At 38.3% G+C, this 26,809-nt stretch overlaps 1 protein-coding gene across 1 annotated transcript in view; it reads left to right on the top strand.

Moving 5' to 3' along the window:
* Positions 1–25,162, top strand: part of OEP80 (outer envelope protein of 80 kDa) — a 149,469-nt gene extending 124,307 nt beyond the window's left edge. Inside the window, exons 14-16 of the mRNA XM_089825818.1 lie at positions 21,052–21,199; positions 24,422–24,491; positions 24,575–25,162. Coding sequence (XP_089681944.1) covers positions 21,052–21,199; positions 24,422–24,491; positions 24,575–24,729 — 373 coding nt within the window. The 3' untranslated portion in view covers positions 24,730–25,162. The remainder of the gene's footprint in view (positions 1–21,051; positions 21,200–24,421; positions 24,492–24,574) is intronic.
* The last annotated feature ends 1,647 nt before the right edge of the window (positions 25,163–26,809 follow it).

Below are 26,809 nucleotides of genomic sequence, written 5' to 3'. Positions count from 1 at the left end.
AAAGACTATCGGTATGGCCGAAGCCAGAGATAGACCAGATCCCCTATTTCAAAACTCCTCTCTATCCAGTGTCTGTCGGCGTGCACCTTCTGTCAATTTTGTGCCTGCTGTAGGTTTTCTTTCAAGCTTCTCAGTATGTCCTGTCCCTCCTGAAGCCAATCCTTCACCCTTGGAGCGCGATTGTCGCCCATAATTATGTTGATGAAGGAGAGGGGTTCGTGCCCGTACAGAGCTATGAACGACGCCATCCCGATTGACATGTGATACGTGGTATTTTAGTAATACTCCCCAAGATGGATCCATTTTACCCACGTGCGTTGTTGTGCCAAGACGTAGTTCCATAGGTAGCCTTCGAGCCATTTGTTCACAATTTCCGTTTGGCCATCTGTCTGTGGGTGGTAACTCGTACTCGGTGATAATTCTGTCCCTGCCATCCGAAACAGTTCTGTCCAGAAGATATTGACGAATCGTCCATCCCGATCATTGACAATGTTTTGGGGTAACCCGTGCAGGCAAAAGATTTCTCTAAAAAACAGTTTGGCGACTTTTGTAGCTTGAAGGTCTGAGGGGATGGCGAAGAAGTGAGCATACTTTGTCAATTTGTCAACCATCACGAAGATGCAGTCCTTTCCGTTCACCTTGGGAAGACCTGTTATGAAGTCCATTGATACACTTTCCCTCTTACGTTTGGGAATCGGCAAATGCTGTAACAGTCCGACAAGAAGGGTGTGTTCGGATTTGTTCTATTGGCAAACTGTACATTCTCTCACATGTTGCAACACGTCCCCTTTCAGTCCCTTCCATGAAAATCTCTCTCACATACTTCTGTAAGTCTTAAGGAAGTTGGGATGTCCAGCCAGAGGGGAGTCGTGCACTTCCTTCAGGATCTTTTTCTTTAGTTTGGATTCTGGCACTAGATAGATCTGATCTTTATAATAGATGATATCATCCACCACCCTGTACCGATCATCGTGGATGTGACCATCCATTATCTCACAGGCAAATGTATTATTGGAATATTCTACCAACAGTTGTGCTTTCCAGTCAGTTGAGATCTGTTCTAGCGAGTAGATGGTGGGTTTTTGGGACAAGGCATCTGCAACAACATTGTTCTTTCCTTTTACATATTCAATGTCAAAATCAAAAGACTAAACTTTGCTTACCCATTTTTGTTGTCGTTCGTTCAAGTCCTGCTGCTCCAGAAAATATCTCAAACTATTGTGATTCATATGGACAACAAACTTGGCACCAACCAGATACTGCGGGAACTTGATTAGTGCATGTACGATGGCCAAAATTTCTTTATCGTAAATAGAATACAGGCGTTCTGCTGGTGTAAGCTTCCTGCTCTCATAGGTGATGGGGTGTTTGTCCTGCATTAGAACTGCTCCAATGCCCTCCCCGGACGCGTCGCATTCCAAAATGAATGGTTGGGTGAAGTCAGGCAATGCAAGGACCGGGCAAGTGCTCATGGCCTCTTTTAGCTTATCAAATGTGAGTTGTGCTTCTTCTTTCCATTGGAAAGCCCCTTTCTTCATTAGATTTGTTAAAGGTGCGCTGAGCTGAGAAAAACCTTTGACAAATCTCCTGTAGTAACTGCATAATCCGAAGAACCCTCGCAGATCCATGAGTGATTTTGGGGGAGGCCAGTCAAGGATAGCCCGAATCTTCTCCTGATGCACTTGAACCCCATATTGATTGACAACATGCCCCAAGTACAATATCTCTGTCATCTGAAACCCACATGTGGACTGTTTGGCGAATAGGGACTGTTCCTCCATGATACTCAGAACTTCATTTAGATGCTTCAGGTGCTCCTCCCATGTCCTGCTATAAATAAGATCATCAAAGAATATCAATAAATACTTACGCAACTGTTTGTTGAAGATGCGATTCATGCACGACTGGAATGTAGCAGGTGCATTGGTTAAATCGAATGGCATGACCAAGAACTCATAGTGTCCATAGTGGCAGCGGAAAGCCGTTTTCTCCACATCCTCTTCCCTCATTCGGATCTGATGGTATCCGGAACGAAGATCTATTTTTGAAAAATAGACCGTGCCATGTAGTTCATCCAACAGCTCATCTATTCTCAAGATGGGGTACCTGTTCTTTATTGTCCTTTTGTTCAGCGCGCGATAGTCCACACACATGTGCATTGTTCCGTCCTCCTTTTTGACCAACACCACGGATGGCACGAACGGGCTAGAATTGGGACGGATCCATCATTTCTCAAGCAACTCCTAAATCGTCCGTTCGATCTCATCCTTGAATTTCTTGGGGTGGCGGTACGGTGTGGTTATGACTAGTTTTGCCCCTGATTCCAACTCTGTTGTGTGTTCAAACCCCCAATGCGATGGTGTGCCAGGTGGAATATCCATGAAATTTTTTTTATGCCTACTTAAAATATCTTGAAGCTCATCATCCTGTGTAGGTGTTCGGTGCCCCTTCATAGGTTCCATTGAGATAAAACAATGCGCAACCCACTCAACATCATTGTGCCGCAAGACTGCCTCCATCCGATGCGCGGAAACTTCCTTCGGACCTTCATTTGCCATCCCTCGAAGGACAACCTTTTTTCCGTCAACCACAAAAGTGAAGTCCATTTGCTTGAAACTCTGAGTGTACTCATCAAGCGTCTTCGTCTTCATCCACTGTATGCCAAGAATGACTTCCATGTTGGCGAGATCCACTATGAAAAAGTCCTCCGTCACCGTGTGATTCGCCATTGTGATGCTCAGTTGAGGAACAAGGTGCGTGCAGGGCAAGAAAGTCCCTCCGGCAACCTTGACCTGAAAGCCTGTGTGTGCTTCTGTAGGGAGACTTCTTCGCTTTACCAAGGATGAGTTTATGAAATTCAAAGTAGCTCCGCTATCCAACATCACCGTGATCCTTTGTCCTTGAAGGGTATCCCGTACACGGAAAACTGTGCACCTCGGACTGCCAGCCAATGCAATGGATCCCCCACGCTGTACCAAGGTGGCAATCCTCTCTGTACGGTTTAAACTGGTCATGCTGGTGTCACTGCTAGGTTGGATATCTTCCACTGGCATTTCCTCTTATTCGTGTTCGTCCTCTTCATCAGAAACTACCTTGATGTAATGGATCTTCCCCTTCTCGAGGCATCGGTGGCTAGGTTCCCAAGGCCCCTTGCAATTGAAACACAACTTCTTCCTTCGGAGTTCTTGTCAGGATGCTTCATCCAATGACGGCTTCTTGGGCGGAGGTTTGCCCCTCGAAAACGTCGGCGGTTTCGGATGTGAGTGACTCCACAAGGATGAGGATGATGCTGATGATGGTGCCATGCTTCGTGCCTTACTGATCACTTCCGACAGGGTTGACGGATTGAATCCCTTCACCCAACCCTTCAATGGTTTTGCCAACCCGTCCATAAAGAGCACGACCTGCCTTCTTTTGGAGATGTCCGTGACCAACACGGAAAGTATCTGAAATTCTGCAATGAACTGATCTACCGATCCAGCTTGCCTTAGTTGCACTAGATCTTTGAAATTGAGCTCGGGGTCTTTCCCATCAAATCGTTCAATTAATCTCTTTGTAAACTCCGCATAGGTCTTTATTTGATCATGCCCTAATGTGATGGTGTCGTTGTGCCACCATTCGTGCGTAACTCCCTCCAAGTGCAGCATGGCAAATTTGATAGCTTCTTCTGGCATCAGATTTAATTGGAAGTAGGTATCGGCTTTCATCACCCACGCCTGTGCTGAAATGGAGCCTGATCTGTCAAACGGAGACAGATTCACTTAACTTTCTCCTGAGATCATCATTAAAGTATCCTCCTCTGTTTCCGCCTCCCGAGTATCTCATCCTCAGATCTGTGTAATATTTGTAGGAAATGTCCTCTTCAAGGTTTGCATTCCTCCAGTCCTCTCTTATTTCTTTGAAAGTTGGTAGTCTCTCTCCGTGATGTGCTTCCATTCGTGGTGGGAAAGTGAGCATGCAAGGTCGAGAGTGTGCTGACTGAGGGTGTGGCTTACCCGATACTGAGTCCGCGTTGTGTCCATTTTGTTCTCCAGATATTTTGTTCTCCGCCAACATCTTGAGGGTTTCCTCCATGAGTCGCTGCTTATCTGTGATTTGTGCGTGATTCTGGACAAGTTCCCTCAGAAGTGCCACAAGTTCAGCGCCGGTTGGTTCCCGTTCGTCAGCCATTCGATCAATGGAATATGTCCTTCTCTTCAGGCTATAAACTCTCATTCACTTTCCACAAGCTGGCAAGATTGGAGAGCTCTGATACCACTTTAATGTTCTGCACCAGCAATCAATGTATCAGTTCCTAAAATGAGGTCATACGACTAGTAGGAGCAAGGCAAAATTCAACCCAGACACTAGATAGTGTGTTATGAATGCAGGAAGAAGACCGTACGGTCTGATATGAATGTCCGTACGGTGAGTTATGGGGGGCAAGTTGGCATACGACAAGAGCAAGAAGCTGCACGGTAAGACGCCATAGGGGGGGTATATGGAAAGGCTGTGCGTTGCTTTGATAGCCATACGGTATTATAAAAGTTGTACGGTGGCTTCAGATGCCCATACGGGCAACAGTACAATGTCGTACGGTGGGCTCAAAGTACAATTTGCAGCCCATATGGTAGGATAAAGATAGGCCGTACGGATAGATTGTGAACAGCAGGTTGACTAAGCAAACATGGGCCGTACAGATGGTGAGAAATGTCATTCATACACAAAGTAAAGAATGTTGAAGGAAGATTAAATGAACTGGGAAGCTGTACGGATATGAGGAGGGAGTGTGAAGGGAGGTGCTAGAGTTGGAAGCTGTACAATGTGGGAACACAACGATACACACACAAAATGTTAATGGCAAACACTGAAGATTTTGAAGATAAGAAATACCCGAACAAGTATGGAACAACATCCACCTGATTGCTAAGAATTTGCAAATAATATGAGTGCTCCAATTTGCCAAATACAGACCAGTTGAACACTGACGGAATAGGGTGGGGGTTGAATTCCATCGAAACCGTGCAAGCCAAATAGGGAAGGTCTTTCACTTCCGAAATGGCGAACAATGCTGAACTCCAACAGGAATCCGCAGTACAGAGAGATAAAATCCAAAAACATGCGAACAGACTACTACGAGCTGTGCTTAAATACCTGTCGGGAAAAACTTTCCGAGGGTGTACAAAGTTAGCCGACGGCGACACAAACTATGAAAACAAAACAAAATTAAATGGGTCCGAGATAAAATAAATCAATCGGCCCGTTACGAAGATTAAATCATTTATTTTATAACGGGGACATTACACCAGTTATAATTACTCTATGCATTCAAATGAAAGGGCTCAATGACTATAGCAAAATAACTGATTCCTAGTACAAGGAAAGAGAGTAACTGATCTAACCATGATAATCTACTCACATATCTTCAACTAAAATGAAATACATGAAGTACCCGTTTAAAGAAGATAACTTATCCCTGTTTTGTGCAAGTCTTGGCATTTGGTGGAGAGGAGAAGCATTGTCAGGGGCTTAACCTCCCAACTGCAAACCCTTAAGTATCCCCACACAATCTCAATTGAAAAAGACCCTCCCTACTTGGGATTAGGCATGAGACTCCCCTGTCTTGCCACTGAGCATTTTGGTGTTAGAGTGTCCGCTAGGAAGCTAGCTAGGCTATGGAGTCCTTCCCATTAACCCATCTATCCAACTGCTAGCAACTCTAACCTCTAGTGATCACAACAGAAAGCATGCCACAAAACCTACTCTTGCTAGGGATTTAAATGGACACTTAAGTGCTCGATCACCCACCGCTCGACTTGACAACAAAATAGTACCCCTTGATTACCATGAGCTGACTCAGTCTTCACTAAATAAGTTTATTACTTGTTCATCACAAATTCTGATTTCTTTCTTTTTATCTTGTAGGTATAACTTATTGTTCATATTCCATCAGTCCATACTCTTCATCTCGACCTTACTGATCATCTTTGATAAGTCTTAGTATAGCTGTCTATATCCTTGAACAATCACGGTTCATCTTAGTCCATCACTTTCTGCCCACTCTAGGCTTATGGCAGATATAATGAGTGGATGTAAATTATTAACAGCTCTCTTAACACACTGAGAGTGCTTCCTCTTATCTTAGAGGCATATTGAGGATGCCCCTTTATAAGTATTGCATGGGGTTAGAAATCCTACCAATGCTGATTTAAGTTCTGAAAGAACAAACATAACAGTATACAGTAACTAAATATGATCCTTATACAGGCTTCAAGTTACAATCTCATGCAAACAAGACATACTTTTTAGAGCTGAGCGTCTGGCTCTATATGATACATAACATTATTTCTTTCTAGATTTTCAAGGAGAACTTACTTTATATAAAATGATAAGATAGAATGCACAACCTGACATGGTATTATCACCCTCAAGTGCAAGGAAAGCTGGATTGTTTGATAAGGCTCCTTGCTTGTAGCTTCTAGCAACACGTATACAATTGAAATTGTTGTTGACGAGTACGCTAAGCATGCAAGAATCAAAAGGAAATCCCCCCACGACACCGTAGGTGCAATCTCAATAGAGCCGATGTGGAATAATTAATCTTAGCAAAAAGAACACGACATAGGATGTGCAAATTTGCACCGATATATGAAAGGGTATAGAAGATATATGCACAACACTGAGGGTCCATTTGTTTGTCGGCATAGGAATAGAAAATTAGAATAGGAATGAAAATGTGGAATGAGAATGGGAAAAAGCAATCCCATTCTTGTTTGGTTAACCTGGTATTTGATTGGGAATATGTTACTCCCTTGTTTGGTTCACTTGGTATCTGATTGGGAATATGTTACTCCCTTGTTTGGTTGCACAAAAAAGGAATAGAAATAATGTGAATTTTTGTATTTTTAAATATAAATATAATTAAAAAAATTTAAAATTTAATTTTAAAAGAAATAAAAATTTATAAAGAAAAAAAACGGAAAAAAAAATTACAAATTTTTTTTTAAACAAAATTTAAAAAAATAAATAAAAAATTAGATTGGGAATAGGAATGGCCCATTCCAATAACAACTATTTTTTGGAATGGACATATGCTCATTTTAGGGGCAAAATTGGAATATGTTTGCCTATTCCCTATTCCAATTTGGAGTACCAAACAAAGAATACATTTCCTATTCCTATTCCAGCAAATAAACGGGCCCTGAATGAATAATTTGTAGCAAAGAATATGAGTAATATGGCAAATATGGAGCATGGGACTATGGAATCATAGAGGTAGGAAATTGGCGAAAGGTAGTATATGTGGGCACCTCTACTGATAAATATCAATCTCATATAGGAACGATCGGTTTTGCTTGCTCTCACGAGCATGCTCGGTTGAGCAAGATGAGAAAGGTGTCAACATTAAGAGTTACAGTTCAAGAGCCTCTCAAGACGCTGATAGCTAGTGGCTATTTCCAAAGAAGAAAAGAAATAATAAATAGGCCACTAGAAAATAAAGAGGGCTGATGACATGAAATATAATTAAAACATAGCCAAAGGTTGGAAAATGATAATTCCACTCACAAGGTGTTAATATAAGGATACCACCCTATATCTATCTATACTTGTATATGCATACACACAGGTATATGTACATATACGTGATGTTCTAAGCATATGTATCTTGGATATACGTCTTATTTGAATTACGCATATATACAAATATATATTTACATACATGTGTAAGTATATATAGGTACCATGGTATTATTATGTTAAGACATGTCAGTTATGACAAGAAGCTTCCGAAGTTCATATCAATATATAAAGGTAACAATTTTGTTTCATTTAGTTATTTTATCATCTTATTAAATACTTAGACTAACCTAGCTCATGGTAATCACTTGCTACCCCTTGTTGCTTAGTTTGGTTCTTCCCTTGACCAAGGTGGTTTTAGGACCCATACCTGTTAGCTCAATGGTAGGTGGTACCCTCATGCCCTTTTCTTTTTTGGCAATGCTTCCCCCCACTTCATTGCATTCCTGCAAGAATTTCACCAAGGTAACAACATATTTCTCATCATTTAATCAAATCAAATCTACAATAACAAGTATTCATATTAACTATCCTTTTCCAATTCATATGATAACATAATAATTAACTATATTCCAAATCACATGAACTTATAACGAATAACCAACACTTGCAGTTCACATGAATCATGTAGAAAATGAGATGTCAAGTTGGACCATTCCTTAGAACCCCACGGACCTGCTGTTCCAAGTCTTGCGGGACACCCAAACTAGTATGCAAAACATGGAGAAAAGAGTGAATGCCTTGGCAGCTCAACTTGGGCAAGGACAGGAGGATACCCACTCCCCTCGTCCTAGAACTGAGCAAGAGTTAGTCTTCTCGTGTCCCAAATATACAGCCTGGAACCTTTATCCTGCCCTCTGATTTATAGGTCCCTTCAATATTTTTTGAATCAATTGCTAAACTAGAGAGATACACCAAGCAATTGATTGGGACACATGTGAAATATTAAGCCAATGCAATATCAAAGCCTTCTATGGAGTAGAAAAAAATGAGCCACTGATTCACCAAACCTGATTTTGTAACGTTAGTCAAATATTCATATAGTGATAGTTTCAGATAAAAGGACTGATCCTAGAGGGTTTTTAATAGTAAACCATAAAGAGCTGACCTTAGGAATGATGTTTTGATTTATTTCACCAGGATATAATTGGCAATCTCTGGCATAGTTTTGGTCAAGATAATTTGAAGTCTCCACTTCGCTATATTAATTGCTAATATTGAAAGAGTGATCAGAAAAAGAATCATCGGGTACCAAATGATTGATACACACACTTCAGACAATAAATAAAACATTGTACTACAATATTTAGCAGTCCATTTCTAGAATACTATCGCTGGGCAAAATAATCATTTCTTTATTTCTGAAACAGAGTCACACCTTACAAATTTGTCTTGAATGGAGACTTAACAAATTTGCCAAATAGTGCCTGCTGCCCCACAAACACTCCACAAAAAAGAATGGGTTACCATCCACTTCGGCTCCAAGGGTTTTCCTTTTTGAAGTTCAATCCTCAGAGGACATGAATCAAATATCAAATTCAATCAACATTTGAACATGCCCAATAAAATGCAAAACCCTTCCTTATAAAGAACTCCATGAAACTTCTAGAAGATTTGGCTGACTTTAACAGTTGGAGAACTCTATATAATAAAGTGTCATGAATAATATTCACTATTTCATTATTATTTAACTAAATTAATAAATATTAATTCATCACTTTAATATTTCATTTATTTTTGACAACTTAATAAAAATTAGTTTAATTAATTTTCACTTCAAAAATTGGAGACATTACAATCCTTCTAACCCAAACTAAGTTACTGTTTCTGGTTTTGATGATAATGCGCGGATGTACAATTTTTCTTTCCATGGGATTTCGGGTGCGCGCACGCGCGCACACACACACACACACACACACACACACACACACACAAACTATACTATAATTGATATATGCAAAGAAACACAAGAAATATACAGAAATAAAATATTCCATAGCATAATATTTCACCATTGATAGTTCAACTTCAAACTTCACAAACAAAAAGATACAAATATACAAATTGAAATAACTATTTAGTAAATTACTCATGTTCAAGATTCCAATGCAATTTGAATTATAAAATCAAAACATAGTTCATGATTCAATGTTGATCAATCAAGAGTCAAGAGTCAAGATTCACTAATCAAAATCAGTCAATTAGAATCATAAGGATTCTCAAAAAATCAACATTTTCATCATCTCCTTCTGTTACAAGACTTGCAAGTTCATTTGAACCAAACATGGTTTCACTTGTGCTAGATGCATGTGCCATGATGTTATCGACATCATCATATGTCATTACAGTAAGATCCCGAAATGTTGCATCCAAGTTTACACATTCAAGGGCTACATCCCAAAGCTTGGTTAACCCTTACTTGTAGCCACCTCCTTATATGACACAAGATACAAGTTGGTATTTATATAAACCAAGTCCTCAACTTTCTTTGAGCCTAACCAGTTGCGCTTCACTGAATGGATATAGGAGTATGCACTCCAATCAGTAAGAAAAGAACTTGCAACCTGAATAGTGTTTATAAAATTAAACATACAAATGAAAATGTTAAACAAAAATAAATTAAAAACTTGTGAGAGGATCTTGATTGCAAGAGGTTGTAGATGCTTGAATGGTTGACCATACATGTACCAACATGTGATAGCGCCCAAAGTAACGAGAATCATAATCGGATCGGAATCAACAAGGCCGAATCGAATCGTAAATCGGCCATGAATTGGCAAATTTGAAAAAAACCTTTAAATTTAGAGATTTTAACAATTTAAAACTTATTTCATGCACCTTTTATTGAATATAACTTAAACACACTATAACATCATCAAATAGAAGTTAAAACTTAACATACATAAACATGGAAGTTTGGAACAATTTAAAACTTATTTCATGCACCTTTTATTGAATATAACTTAAACACACTATAACATCATCAAATAGAAGTTAAAACTTAACATACATAAACATGGAAGTTTGGAACATAAAATCCATCACATACGTAACTATGTTATGTAAAATGTAAATTGTAGGCTAGCTAAAGTAAATAGAAATCAAATGATCATAATGATTCAAATCATAGAATGTATGTAAGATGAAGATCCATAAGACATCAAATCTAAATGTATGTAAGAATCTAAGATGAAGATCCATAAAAGTTTGAAACGTATGTCTATCAGTGATTCAGTATCAATATCTGTAAACAAAATATAAAAACAAGGCTCCAGCTCAAGTCTTATCATCATCCTCAAGCTCGGTCGCAGCCTCAACCTCAGCCTTTGAGTATCCAGTCTGCCTACTAGAAAGGTGTCTAAGGTAGGTCCTATAGCACCGTCGAGCCATATCCCCCACATGTAAGATGGGCTCACGAACAACGTCGCTAGGGCCTGTGTCTGTGTGTGCACATGTACGTCTACCAATGCCTGAACGTGCTCTAGCTGCCTCCTCTGCCATGGCTACAACCTTAGCCTCTATACCCACCTGGTCAACTCATGCACGGTCTTTCTCAGTGAAGACTGGATCCACAACCTCTATGAGCCACTCTGATTCTGGATCAATCTCCTCCAAAATGATCGGAGATGAGTCAGCGCCCAAAATCTATCTAATCCTAAGACGAAGGTTGTAATGAACAAAGACAAGATCATTCAACCTCTGCACAGTCAACCTGTTTCTCCTCTTCGAGTGGATGTGCTCGAACATGGACCAACTGTGCTCACATCCAGAAGCGCTACATGGCTGATTCAAAATACAGATGGCAATTTTTTGAAGTTTTCGGGTTGTGGCTCCAAACATTTGCCACCATCTATCTGAAATAAGGGAAAACAAAAATAATTAGTCTCATTTACAAATTACAACTCTAAAATTACATAATCAACAATTAAAATTTAAAATGCACAACTTATAAGTCTATAAGTCATAAACTTTAAGTTTAGATTCATGAACATTGAATATATTATTTAATTTTTACCTGGTTCTATTGTTGCCCGAGCATCTATGGCCATCCTGCCAGAGAAAAGTGGCCCTTCTTTATTATTGAACTTGTCAAGCTCAATGATTGGAGCTATGCAATCCTCATCACTACTCAACCTCTGGATCACTGTATATAAGCCGGTGAGAACCTCCTCATCCACCTTGAAGTCAGGACAGAAACGAAATACTGGATTCAAAAAGTAAGCTGCTGCATGGATGGGTCGGTGGAGCTGATTTTGCCATCTCCTATCAATGATATCCCAAACAGGGGCATACTTCTCCTGCACTCTTGCATACTGGGCTCTAATGGCCTCCTTGGCCCTATCCATGCCCTCATATATGTAGCCCATACAGGGCTTCTCCCCATTAGCAGTTCGTAGGAGAGATACAAGGGGCTCAGTGACCTATACATAAAGTAAAACAAAAATTTGAGTCAAAACTTAAATATAAAATAATATAACTTAAAGTAAAACTAAATCATTAAACAATTAAATATTAAATAGTAAACTGTAAAATACTAAATGTTAAATTGTAATGAATTTACCTTAAGGATTTCTCTAGCAGGTTTCCAAAAATCATCATCATCAAATATGCAATCCACCACATCTACCCTTGCAGTGGTCGCAGCATAGGAAGATGAAATCCACTCCTGCCCAACAAACATGCTCCTCAAATCGTCCCTTGATGTCAACAAGGACTGCAAGGTGATGAAATTCAAGGCAAACCCCGTGATGCCTGGTCGAGCTAACTCCTTGCCTTTTGTTTACTTCGTCATTGTGCTAAGGACAAATGAATGATTATAAATAAACTTGCATATATTTTTTGCCCTTTTGACATATGACTTGACCCACTCAAGCTTGCCAATTTCCTCCAACATGAGGTCAATGTAGTGTGCCGCACAAGGGGACCAAAATATGGTGGGGTGCCTCTCTATCAAAAGTTTACCTATAACAATTTTAAGTTAATTAGAAATTCAAATTTCAAACATGTTAGAACTTGGGAAACTTAGAATTAGAAATATTTCAAAATTCAAATAAATTTATTATCAAAACTTGAAAAGTTAAAAGTTTACCTGCAACAACATAATTTGCTGCATTATTTATCACCACCTGCACCACATGTTGTTCCCCCACCTCTACTATGACTCCCTCAATAACCTCACATAAGTATGTGGCATTTTTTACATGAGCGGAAGCATCAATGGATTTGAGAAACATGGTATATCCTACAAAACAATGAATTATAATGGATCATCAACAAATGAGCAATCAACAAATCAAAACTTGAAATAGTGAATCACGATTCACAATTATGTATGTAGGAAAGTAGAATGATCAATCACCTCCACAAGATACAAGAAAATTGAGAAGTGTTCTATTCCTCCTATCTGTCCAACTATCAGTCATGATGGTGCAACCCTTTTCGATCCACTCTTTTCGGTTCTCCTCAAGCTCAACTCTCATATCCTCTACCATATCATCCAAGAGGTATCCACTCAGCTCAGCCTCAGTTGGGGCTTTAAACACCGGACCACAAATAGCAACTGCATCTATCATGTTTTGCCAATAAAGAGCCCTGTCACAAATAGATAATGATTAGAAATTTAGATGTCAAAGACTCAAATCATTATGTAAGCTTGTAAAGTGAATCTATGATTAGTCAATGAATCATAATGATAAAACATGTAGATATAATTAAAGTTTACTTTTACTTTTAACCTTAAAGAAAACAAATAAAAAAGAATCAATTACGTGGCTACAATAAATGAAATGTTGCAAAAGAACCAAAATTTGCAAATCTCTTTTCTGACAGCATCATGAATCTCCTTGTTCAAATCCATGCCCTCAATCGTGGGTTGGGAGTCGGGAGTAGTGCGGGGCACAAAGTAACTATCCATTCTGTTTTTCCGCATTCTAGGCTGCAATAGGTTGGAGTTGGGCTCAGTCTCAGTATAAGACCGACTAGCACTAGCACTCGCATGAGCACTAGAACTAGGACAAATAGGAGGCCTGGAAGAACCCTCTCCAACACAACCTATGGATGCAGAAGTTGATGCAAATGTAGATGCAGCTACGGAAGCATGGGAGCCAATACCCCTTAACCCTTCAAGTTGCATTTTCTTATTCAATTTGTCTTGTTCAATTTTTTTCAATGTCACTAAACAAGTGCGTTTTGCTTCAGCGGTTTGTTGAGTGCAAATTGTAACACCATATCCAGGTACAACAACAATGTGGTATTTCAATCTATAAATACCTCCAAAATTTATTTTTTCTTTACAAAATATACATTTTGTTTGAAATTTGGTTCTTCCAGGAAACTCTTTGTTATATTTCCAACATTCATCTTTTTTACCCATTGCGGAAAATGAAAGCAAAGGGCTGCTGCAATTAAAAGACTCATGTAAAATATCAAAGTTTGAAACTAATAAACAAAAGCTACAAAACAACAAACCCTAGTTTGCAATTTAGTAAAACTAAAAAACATTCAAGATTTGCAAATGAAAAGTAAAAAAATTTAACAAAAAATGCATAATACAATAACATGCAAAAAAAAAAATCAGCACTTACCTCTTGCAAATGAGTTGAGGAGTGTTGACATTGACACTTAATCCTCCCAATGCAATTTATGGCCTCCCCAAATGGACTTCTGATCTCTTTGGTGCTCTTCCTTCTTGCCGGTTGGAAACTTGTGGTCTTTTTTTCTCTTCTTCTCTCTCTCTCTCTTCCTCTCTTCTACTCATGCTTAACAATTAGAAGGCCCTCTAGGGTTATAACAAAGAGGAAAGGCTAAAAAGAAAAGAAATAAAATATGTAGTTTTTATAAAAATTTCGTTGCAACTTATTGGGCTGCCGCGGCCGATTCATGATGGAGATTCATGCAATTTTTGGCATGAATCCAATTTAGGCGATTCATGCCAAAAAATGGCCGACAGCAATTCACGATGCAAAAAAAATCGTTTTGGCTGAATCTTGTCGCGATTCATGCGATTTTATGGCGATTTTCGGAACTATGATAGCTCCCATGTCATTTTGGTCCTTTATTGCATATGGAGTAAGTTTTGATCCCGAAGCAAATAAGCCTAATACTAGCCTTTCCTTTTTGTGCATTTCTTCATCTAAAAGAGTCTTGCAAATGCGCATTGTAGCACCCAATAGCAATTTCTTCATCTGCATATATAGCAATTCTATCCAACATAGCAAGTACTTTTTGGCTATAGTACCTTGGAGATAAGGCATATTCAAGGAGGTGCAGTGGTGTAGTCATCTCCTTGCAATGATGATGAATGATTGCCACCTTATTGCATAAGGCTTCACATTTTGTCATTCTCATGTGCTTGTATGAAAATCTTTACATTTTCTACCATGGTGTCCATGCCATCGTACACATCCCCCAAGCAAGGTGAATATGTATCAACAAAGCGTAGCTTTGGAAGTAAGGGAGCAATGCCTTGTTGATTTCCAGATTGGGCAGTATAAGGATCAAATGTTGTGTGATATTGTAGACATGAATAGTTGTCATGTGTTGCTTGGTAGACCTTGGCAGTATGATTGCAGGGTTGTGCATGATAGTGTCAAGAATGTGTTTTCCATTGTGAAAGGTGGCAAGAAGCATTCCTTGATTCCTTTGCAGAATGAAGAGCTCGATAGGAGGAACCTGAGTATTGGCAGCCGAGTTGAGTTGAAGGATTCTGAGAGGGTTAAAGATCAACATGGAAAGCAAACTTGTAGCACACCGAGGATGGATGTGAAGAAGCAAAAGAAGATCAAGGGAAAGAGTGTACAAGTTGAGGACTTGGAAGATATGTATTTGAAGAACCAATTTGGGATTTGTGTGCTGAATCTTAGAAGATGTTCTTCTAGCTACTGCGAACATCTTTTCGAACCCGGGGTGTTTGATGCAGGAGCATCCTTGGTTGGCTAGCAATCCTGCATGTTGTTGTGGTTTGACCTTGGAGTTGGAGGACTCGGTCAAAGAATGAAGTGTGACTCGGTTGATACTAAGCTGGTTTAGTTGTTGTGCTAACCGAGTGACTCGGTTAATGAAGATGTTCGGTGATTCTTGGGGCACTTGGCAGATACTGGGAGCTCGGTTTGCATTGGGAGCTCGGCAATAGTGTTGTCGGAGTCAGCTTGGCCAGTGAAGGAACTCGGTTATGTCTGGTGGAATGTTGACACTTGGCATGGTTTTCTTTGACACTTGGTTTGGTCTTGGTTCCTATGGTGCCCGAGTTGTCGGTGAGCAGACTTTTGGCATTTAATTTATGCATGGGTATTTAATTTTTGTTGTAGCCGACTTGTGGCTTATGCAAGCATTTAATGTAGGGTTTATTTTAATTTGTAATGGGCTAGGCCAACTTTTGGCTTAGTTGGATATAAGTAAGGTATTTTTGTGGAGTCTTAAGGGGGAGAAGAGAGAGTCATCCAGCTTGGAAAAGAGGATGAAGTATAGGAGCGAACTTCAAAGGGCTAGTAGCTGAGGGTTGGTAAACTAGGAGATTTCTTGGTGGGCTTGCGAGCACAAGTTGAGATTTCCTTGAGGTTTTCTACTAGAGTGTGGATGTGGACTAGCTGGGATTACGATTGTGAGTTGGATCTTGAGGAATCTTGCAGAATTGTTTTTGTATTTGGCCCCAACCCAGAAGGCCTTACAACTGAGCATATTGCATGTAAATAGTTATATTTATGAATAAAGTGTTATGATTTGGTATCAAATCTTGCTTTGTTGTTGTGTTTCCGCTGTGTGGTTATTTGCAGGGATCCGGATTAACTCTAGTAGGGTTACCCTTGGATTCTCGCTGCATCATGTTGCATCTCCTCTCAGATCCATCAGTCATCATGCCACAAAATCCTAGAGAGTACTCTATTGGCAATATTTCTCTTGTGACCAAGCTATCACTAATGAAATTGTGAGTTGTCCCATTATCACCAAACATGTCACTTGCAGCCCGTTAATAATTCCTCTTACTTGAAATGGTTGATACTTGGGAGTTCGTGTAAAAAGTTGTGTCACCATGTGCTAAGGCTATAGTATCCTGCTCTTCTTTGTCACTCTCTGAAGTATCATTGTGGTGTCATCAACATCGGATATGACTTGAATACAATGCACTTCACCTTTTCTGTGACAATTATGCTCGGGAACCCATGATTCCTTACAAGTGTAGCACAACTTCTTCCTATACAACTCATTCTCGTCCTCAAATCCAGCTTCATATCATCTTCCAACCTTGGCTTGGATGGGAGTCCATCATCATCCAACATTGACTTGGATGAGACTTTGGACTCCTCATGTGATATCTTCTTGTGCTGATGTGTGGAAGATGACGTATTAATGTCTAAAGCCAATTGGATAACATCATAAAGTGTCCCATTCTAACTATAATTTGCCAGTCCAAGCGGGGTTGGAACAGTTGGATGGCTAGGCTCGAGCACCTTAACCAGTCCTTTTATCTTATCATTCAAACCTTCAATAAACAACATCACCATCCATTTTTAAAGCATTTCAGGTATCGCGACAGCAATCTTTTGAAAGTTATTAATGTAAGAATTCAACTTCCTACACTATTTTAACTGTACCAACACTATAATATATCTTCACGTACTTGTGCAATCAATTGGCTGCTAAACTCCTCATAGGAGTGAATCAAATACATGAATTTGGGTGACAAACCCATGGTTCCACAAATCATATGCAATGCCCTCCAAATGCATGGTTGCAAACACAATTGCTTCATCCTCCAGCATCGGTTAAGTGTCAGTAAGGTGTCTAACTTGTGAATCCAAGCTCTGACAGTAGTCTATCCACTACCATCAAATGTAGGAGGCAAGTTTGGTTGTTGCTTTCTTAAGATCCTTGTATTGTGGCCTTAGTCTTTGTTTTTTGTATGTTCTTCTACTCTCTCTTTGCTTTCCCTTATATTAAGGGAAGGTTAAAATTAAAACATCCTTAACATTTTGGGGAAGAGCATTCTGCTCATCCTGCATAGTCATAACACTGTCTGCAAATGTTAGCTCATTGTTCACAACAATAACCTCTTCTTTTGCTTCATTCCTAGATAGTATAGTAGGCAATAATGGTCTATAGTCCTCTCTACATTGGGTGTACCAACTACACTACATTATCTGCTTGTCTATGATTGTTTCTCCTGGAACCCCTGTTCATTTGTTGAATGACTGTTGCAAGATGTTGCAAAACACCCGTTACTTATTGTTGTCCTGCTGCTAGAACCGTCAAAATTCCTCTTGCTTCCCTGCCATCATCATGTTGTGAACTGCTGTCTCTACTATCACCATATCTTCAGCTTGTCTGGCAATGTTAAAAGACGAGTCTTGATTAATAGCCAGGATTCTGGACACTGTTTCCCCTCTGGAACATGAGGGGGTTTTGAAACTTTCTTCAGTCCCTTGATAATGTCTCTTTTCTCTATAGACTATCACTCATGAAACTTTACAGGCTGGCAGCAAACCGCTCTGATAATTTTTCTCAATAGACCTTCCAATATCTTGTAACGAAGTTTCCAAGTCTGACATTATTGCTGCAGCTAGTTGGCTGTCTTCATCAGGAGTATACACAAAACTGCACAAGCTTCCCACACAGCACAGAAGATAATTTAAACTGCTCTGGCCAGTTGTCATTCTACCTGTCCCAAGTGACACAATTCACTTTTGGTACCCAAATATTACTACCAAGAGATATGAGAGTTATGAGCAGTTATAGGCACATTGGGACTCCTACGGGATTTCCACAGTAAGCTAGTACACTCTGCCCAGCTTCATAATCTCCAGCAACAAATGCGACTCCTGTCTCAATCAGATGTCACTATAAACAAAGTCTGCTTTCAGAGTGATACCACTATATAGGAATCGATATTCTCAGGCCAATTGGGCGCTCTGGAGAATAGTCATTGTATCTGGGATCCCAACTATGAACTCGACACCAGTGGAATTATAAATTCAACTCATTGGCCAATGAAATAATTGGATTAGTGCCCCAAATATATAGCCTGGAATGGATAACTTATCCTGCCCGCGGACTGGATCAGCTCCTTCAATACACTCTGAATCAGTCACCAAATTATAGAGAAATACGCCAAGGCATTGATCTGGACTCGCTTGAAATATTATATCAATGCAATATTGGAAGCCTGTGATCAAGTATTAAAATGAGCTACTGACTAATCAAAACCACTGATTAAACAAGTTCTACTTTTTAACATTGATCTAATATTCATATGGCTGCAGCTTTAGATAACAGTGTCAATTTTAGAACCAGAAGTATATAAAAATTGCAATTACTGAGATGCTAAAACCATCTCACAAGGAGCACCAAAAATACCCTGGGAAAAATCCTCAATGAGGGAAACAACCAAGCTACCAAAAATCAATCTTTTATTAGGATCTTCCAGCCAATTACAAAATCTCTGTTCTTGAAAACAAATCTTCAATACACAATAATCATATATGGTCAATTAATTTACTCACAATATGCAGATATGCTGATTGCACTCACGACATGTACAGCTTTTGTGAACTGTACATGGACTTGTGATAACACCTATCTGGAGACCACACAATATATATTATACCACAGAATAGAACTGCTTATTACATCAAACTGTCAGACAGAGAAAACATGATCTCATATAATGGCATACTATTAAATAAATCTGCTGTTCGCTGAAGCTCTGAATATACATGAACCCACACTCTTCAGTTACCATCAAAATGACTATATCAAAGAAAATATCAATGAAAGGCTGAAGATGAATAGTCATTGCATGCCACGAACCAATAATCGCTGACAATGAATAGCCACAAACACTCCAGGTGAATAGACAAAACGCTGTCTTCTAAATAACTGATGATTTGAACAAGGGATCACTGACAACAATAAGAGATTGCCAGAAAACACAAGTGACAATAACCAGCTTACCTGAATGCCAAGTAGAATAACAATCACGAACCGAAAAGAAAATTCAAAATACGCACATACAATAAATGATGCTGAGAGAACAAAATGGCATAAGATCAAGATGATGCACCAATAAACATCTCAACAGCATAGATGAGATAATCAGAAAAAGACTGGCAGTGAACCGTGCCATCAAGAGAACATAACCAAATTGAGAAAATATGAATGAAGGAAGAACAACAACAGGTACAGGTATGAGTAGAAGATTTCTGTCACTGCTACTATCTTCAACAGAAAGGATTGGGCTGGCAGGGATTGGAATGCTGAGCTGACATTAGGAATGATGGCTTAATTTATTTCACCGGATTAATCTTAAGCATAGCGGCAGTCAAGATAATTCAATCTCGCTGCTTTACTATATTAATCACTAATATTGAAAGAGAAATCAGAGTAAGAAGTCATGAGGTCCCTGACAATTGATACACGGACTTCAGAGAATAGCAAAAGATTATACTCAAATATCTAGCTGTTTATTTCCAGAATACTATCGCCACATGAAATAGTCATCTCTTTATTTCTGAAAGAGATTAAAAGTAAAACCTTACATATTTGTCTCCAATGGAGACTTCCCAAATTTGCACATAGTGCTGCCATGCAAACACTCCATGGAGAGGAATGGGATTCTGTCAGTGTAACACAGGGACTTGTCCCCCCCTCAAAACCCCCAGGCACCCGGATCAGGGACGTCCCCGCACAGGGGACTTTGTGTTCCCAAGACCCCCCACCACCATCTTCATGCCAACATCTCGTCGCCAAGGGATTCCACAATTAAAAGTTGCGGAAGCAGCACTTGTGATAGGAAGGGAGTTTACTGGCTACCATAAACAAACACACACACACACGCTACATATGCATATTTATGAATGTATGTACATGATTTTGTACTTTTTTTAATATCACACTAGTCGTAATCATCTTCATGATATTTTTGATATCCATGTTTCAATTTTGCTATGTTCAAGTTTTTGCTAATAAAATTTATTACTTCTTGTACTATTATACATCATTTCATAACTAGCATTTCAAGCACCATCCCCAAATTGAAGCCCTTTTTTTTCCCATCCCATCATCTTGACGCCCCCCATGGCCATCTTACATTGGTTTCCGTTCACACTTTCAGGTCCAAGGGCTAACATCCTCAGGAGTTCCTCAATGAAATAAATCAAATATCAAATTGAATAAGCATCTGAACATGTCCAATGCAGAACCCCTATAAAGAACTCTGCAAAACTTCTAGAAGATTAGGCCGACTTTAACAATTGGAGGATTTTATTTAATAAAGTGACTTTAGGAATACATCTATTATTTGATTATTATTTTAAATTAATAAATATTAAGTCATCATTTGAATATTTCATTTAGTTTTTACAATTTAATAAAAATCAGTTTTATATAATTGTCACTTTATAAACAGGGGACATGACATATTCTTTACTTCTATTTCCAGGAATTATTGTTGGATGTTATCAGGTTTGTTATTTGTTCTAATAATATTGTTGTGTCTTGTAGTTTCTCTGGTGGAAATGTATATGGAGATTTGGCTCCTCATGAGGCATTTGCGATTGGAGGGACCAATAGTGTCCGAGGGTATGAAGAAGGTGCAGTAGGTTCTGCTCGATCATTTTTTGTTGGTAGCGCTGAAATTTCAGTCCCCCTGGTAAAAACTACCTTCTTATTTAGATATTGAGAAGTAATTGCAATTGGAAACAATTCATTTGTGTTTGTCGTCAGCTTTATCTATGGAAATCAACCTAATTATCATTTGTCAATCTCTCCATTTTGAGGGTGACATTCTTGTTTCATTTATTCCTAATTTGATTTGTAACACTGCATTTTCTGTTGTAACGGTTGGATTCCAAACAGTAATTTTGATTAAAATGATGATTTAATCAACCTTGTCAGAAGCAATTTGAATAGACATCAATTTGATGTTTATGGCCTGAAAGGAAATTAATTTATTTTGTTGTGCAAATTGAAGAAATTTCTTTTCAATGTTAACATAATGAATTCAGTAACAAGGAGTTTGAGGCTAATGAATAGCCAACTTCATGAATTTATCTTTAGTTTATTATATATAGCATAGATTAAAATATGGCAGATATCTCTGCAATAAGAGCTACATAAGTTTTTGGCAAGAAACTATGGCAGAAAAATTGAAATTATCGCAGAGAAACTGGGAAAATATGAGTGATAACTTGATATTTTATCGCGATGATGGTCCAAAAAAGGGCAAAATATGCTTTTTTACTTATTGCAAAAACAGGTTTGGAGAGGAGAGAAAGGGTAGACTATTTTGAAATTGTATTTGTATTTCCTATAGTTTTACAAAGATGATATGCTATTTTTAGTTTGCTTCAGAGTTCTGACTATCAGACTATGGCTACCAACCATCAGCATTCTGCACAGGGATGCAATTTTGTTACCCATTTGCATTCATATCAGCATGTTTGTTTGGTTTACTCATTACATGCATCTGCTTATTGAATTTTGAAAAACAATGCTTAAGCAATTTTTTAAGTTCCTGATATGTTTCCAACTTATCTCTGATGTTTCCAGATACCTTTTTCTTCACCCTCGGCAATAAGTTGCTGATAACGATATTTTGAACTATGATATATAGATGACTAGTAATCCTGACTTTTCTAGCTAGAAGGGGGTTAGTATTGGTTTCTTATCCATCAGGCAAGGCCAAAAGAATGTTCTGCTATGCATCATTGTCAGATTTGATCACTTGATTGCAGACAATGATGGAAAAGATCAAATACCTGAATAGATGCCAACTCCTTTGCTTCCTAAATATAGAAGACCTTGATAACAGAGGGCAAGGGTTATTATTTCATTTATATACATCTTCACTAATGAACTGAAAATGCATGTTCAAAGCCTCCCCATAAGTCTACATGACAGTAAAAATTACGGCCCTAGGAATTTTCTGCCATTTCCTGAAAGGGGCACGTTTGGGGATGGGGGGAGAGGGCCAGGATCTACATTCCCTGCCTCCTTTTCTGAAAATGGGGAGACATTACAGGGACATCAACCACTATGGGGAATGTCTCCAAGGAATGTTTTCTAAATGGGATCCTAGGGCATTCTGGGAATGTGTATGTCCCAGCAGATTGCATTTTGATTTTTCAGTTGACATTTGCAGCTGCATATTTTTATATCATATTTGCATTGGGAAATGGATTTGATTTAAGCTATTATGATGAGTAGTGCATCTTAATGAATCTGCCGAACTGCTCATCTTTGGTGCCCTTCTTTGAAACTGCTGTTTGCTCTTTGCTGTTATAGTGAGTGTGAAATGGGAACAATTTGATACACACGTACACACATGCACACACATGTATATATGTACACACACAGACATTTATGTTTATAATTTTAATAATTGTTTTAGGGATATAACAAACTTTATCTTCAAAAACTACAGCATATGAGCCCCTGAAGGGGGTCACATGTTTTAGGGCTTAAGTAGATGTGATATAAAGATACCCAAGGTGCACTCTCATGGATTCATTACCACCTCTTACTCGTAGTCCCAAACTCCAATAACTACCTTTACTAGAACTTCAGCAGCGCAGAATTAATTACAACAGAATTTTAAGGCCACAAGACATTTGATTGTGCACGATTCACAGATGCAGAGTGAAGAATGATTAGAATTGATTGTTAAATTAATTAAATGACCCCACAATTATTGGAGATGGCTAATCGAGGAATTCTGAATGGCTAATATGAAGCAAGATGGTTTATCGATGAGAAAGACTCTAATTTGAAATTGGCATCTTTCCAAATCCTTTCTACAAAGGAAGAGCTACTTGAAGGCCATTGTTAACTTATTTAACTTAATGTTATCATTAGCCAGTTACAAGTAATTGACCAAACGTGGTTAGTCTTTAGGTGGGTGAATATGTACAGGTCTAGAAAACACAATGCTCAGTTAGTATAGTTACAAAAAGCATGAGGAATCACTCAGACTCAGCAGGCTTTGCCCCTCCACATTGCCTTGCTTCATGACAAGATTTTGTTAAGGGCATTGTCCTAGACCCCATTCGGATGTTGTCCCTAGTTTCCACATGTTCATTTTTAATCCTGAAGATTCTTAACAGGATTTGAGTGTTAGTTAAGTCTGTTAAAGACGTGTGTGCACAATGTTCTTTTGGTTATAATCAAATTGGTAAAGATTGAACTCTTTTTCTTCTTTTTGTCTTTTGCATTGTTATTGCTTTAGTCAAGATAAGATTAACCAGTTGCAGATTTTTGGATTGTTCCTCAAAAGCCATTGGATAAAGCTTTTTAGTTTTCTAGCCCAAAGAGTTCAACAATTGTTCTTGCCTATTTTTAGTAAATTCCATAAGTTAATTCTTTTTTCAAACAAAATTATTGTATTCTTTTTCTACTGTGACAAGTGCTTTTACGGGAGGATATTGTCAAACAACAATAGAAAATGTTCTGTAGCTTTGATAGTCTGCTTTCAGTGCCTCTGGGTTGTTTTCATGTAGGGTCAGCGCACTGATATTGCTGCTTTTTATATCAAAAGTAGTAGTAAATGTTCTCAAGCGCACGATTATATCAGCTCAGGGAAGAATGACTTAAATGTGTATTCGGAAGTCACTGTAGTGTGAATTAACAAGGATTGGTAGAGTTCGTTTAATTTAGCGAGGAAATAAACTACTGTTTTTTTGACTTTTTAATAGCTTACGATCTATCAGTTGCAGATTAGCCATCTCAAGTTATCTCTGTGAACATCTCTGCACCATAGCATAGCAAATAAAGAAATGTAATCATATAGTTAATCCTTTCTACAAAAAGTCTACTTCCAAATTATGTTAAGAGATTAATAACTCGTATGCTTGTTTATTTTCCTTTTCTTTTGCAGTACAACGTACTAGACGGTGCCATTTTTGTGGATTATGGAACTGATTTTGGGTCGGGACAAACTGTGCCTGGTACATAACTAATTACCTATCCATATTTTAGTAATCCTATGTGAGTATAGGAACCTATAACTAATGTAAATGCAATTGACCAGGTGATCCAGCAGGTGCTCGAGGAAAACCTGGAAATGGTTATGGTTATGGTGCAGGCATTCGTGTGAACTCACCAATCGGGCCTTTGCGTCTGGAGTATGCACAAAATAATCTATTTGCTCGAAGATTTCACTTTGGAGTTGGTTACCGTGACTAAGTTGCAGTAGTATTTCGGAAATAGAGTTGAGCATTGTCTAACAGTTAAGGTGTTGATTTTCGGTTCTGGACTGTAACTAAAAGTGTCAGGTTGTTTTGCCAAATGCTCGGATTACGCAAATTGGATCATCTTTGTTGGGTTTATTATATAAGCTTTCCAGAGACGAGTGGGATCTTTTATGGAAAGCTTAAATAGATCAAGAATTATCTCAGGCTGCCTCTTCATAGAGGCCATCTACAGGTGGGAAAGTTCGCATGTCTGATCATTTCCGAAAGGTTTAACTTGGTTAGCCAGAAGGCGAATGTCACATTCAATTATTTGGTATTTGTATAATTTTTAGAATTAATAATCGCCAATGTTTGCAGAATGTATTTTGGCGGTTTTATAATGTATTTTCCACTCAGATTTTATCCATTACATTCTTAGCAACAAATTTCTAATGTCCAGTGAAGTAACCTGCGACATGACAAAGTAAGCTGAATATCTTGATTTAAATAAACCACTACAAAGCATACAAAAATCTACCCCGTCTTTAAAGATTAAAAGGCTTACACTTAATGTCTTTTATTACAATTATGATTTAGAAAGCATCGAACTCCCTTGAAGCTTGCCTTTTTTTGGGGAAGGTTCCTAGAAGTAAGAGATGCACTTTGTAAAATGAATGAAGGGACGTGCTGCTTACACGTGGAGGCAAATATTTCAGAACATGAGCTTGCACCAGTTTTGTCGGAATTCTTTATTCCTATATGTATTGCCTTGTTGGCATTTAGACTGTAACTGATTGTTAATTGCTTCGTAGGATGCTTCTATTCTCTAGGGGGGAAGGGACCACTAGTCGTGAGGGCTAACTTTGTCAAAATGGACATTGAGACTGTAACTGATTGTTAACTACTTCGTAGGATGTTTCTATTCCCTAGGGGGAAGGGACCAGTAGTCGTGAGGGCTAACTTTGTCAAAATGGACATTGAAGTACCTACAACTAAGGTTCTCATCACACAACTCATTAAAATAGTGCACCTTGTGAAATGTGTTAAAAAATGACCTTTTAAATATTCTACCAAAACTTAATCTAAAAATCTCCAATAATTGAATTTAAAAATATCATTTGTTGTTAAAAAAAATTGTATAAATATATCAAATGTAACATATATGCAACTTAAATGGACCAAATGGTTACTACTAATCATAAATATTTGTTTTATATAACTTTTTTATTAAAAATAAAATGCCAAATACTTTAACGGAAAAAAAATTGTTTTTTTTTTTTTTTTAATTTTTAAATATTGAAAAAGTATAAACAACATCACAAAACTTTCAATAAGCCCAGAGACCAAACCTAATTAAAATTCAAATGTGGAGGGTTAATCTCTTAGGAACTAACCATCTAGGGACATAGCCCCATAGAAACTACATATTTTGTTTTTTACATTAGTATCCAAAACAGTATTGGATTCAAAACAAAAGTATACTCTTAAGAATTTTGATAATCGTGACCTGGCTAAATAGTAATATCAACAGGTGATGTCATAGAGCTAGCACGTGTTTGCCCCTCTATGACTTATACTCTCATCGCAGTGATGCATGTATATAGTATTGTTTCCATTAGGATCTAGATGACAATTCTCCAGAAGACTACTAGGCTCATCAATCTTTGTTTGTGTAAGAAAACTTTGATAATTCTCAATAAACTAAGTTGCTTTAACTTCATATTTGTAAATTTGCAACACTCCCTCATGCATCAACTTCATGAATCTGGACTTTGGAATCTCCAGACAAAAGGACACCTGTGACATAATGTAAAAATGTATGAGTTTAAGATTAAACTCAGTAGGGCACCTTCTAACATTTTGAAATATCTCCTTGTTCCTTTCCTTACAAAGAAACCACAATACTTCACCAGTAAGAGCAATTCAAAGTCTATTAAAAGATAAGTCAAAAGATCTCACATAACTAGCCAAAATTTCACACCAAGAGAAACAAGTACTATTCTTCCAATCAATAGGAGGCCCAAAAAAAATGGCCCATACTCTATTGTATAAATACACTCAAAGAAAACATGCTCAAAACTCTCAAGTTTATT

This window comes from Cupressus sempervirens, chromosome 4 (genome assembly GCF_028749045.1).
Source record: "Cupressus sempervirens isolate cs-2001-9-10 chromosome 4, ASM2874904v1, whole genome shotgun sequence".
In the NCBI taxonomy this organism is placed as follows: Eukaryota; Viridiplantae; Streptophyta; class Pinopsida; order Cupressales; family Cupressaceae; genus Cupressus; species Cupressus sempervirens.
The sequence above is the reverse complement of the archived record's forward strand: the minus strand, read 5'-3'. Positions and strand labels throughout refer to the sequence as shown.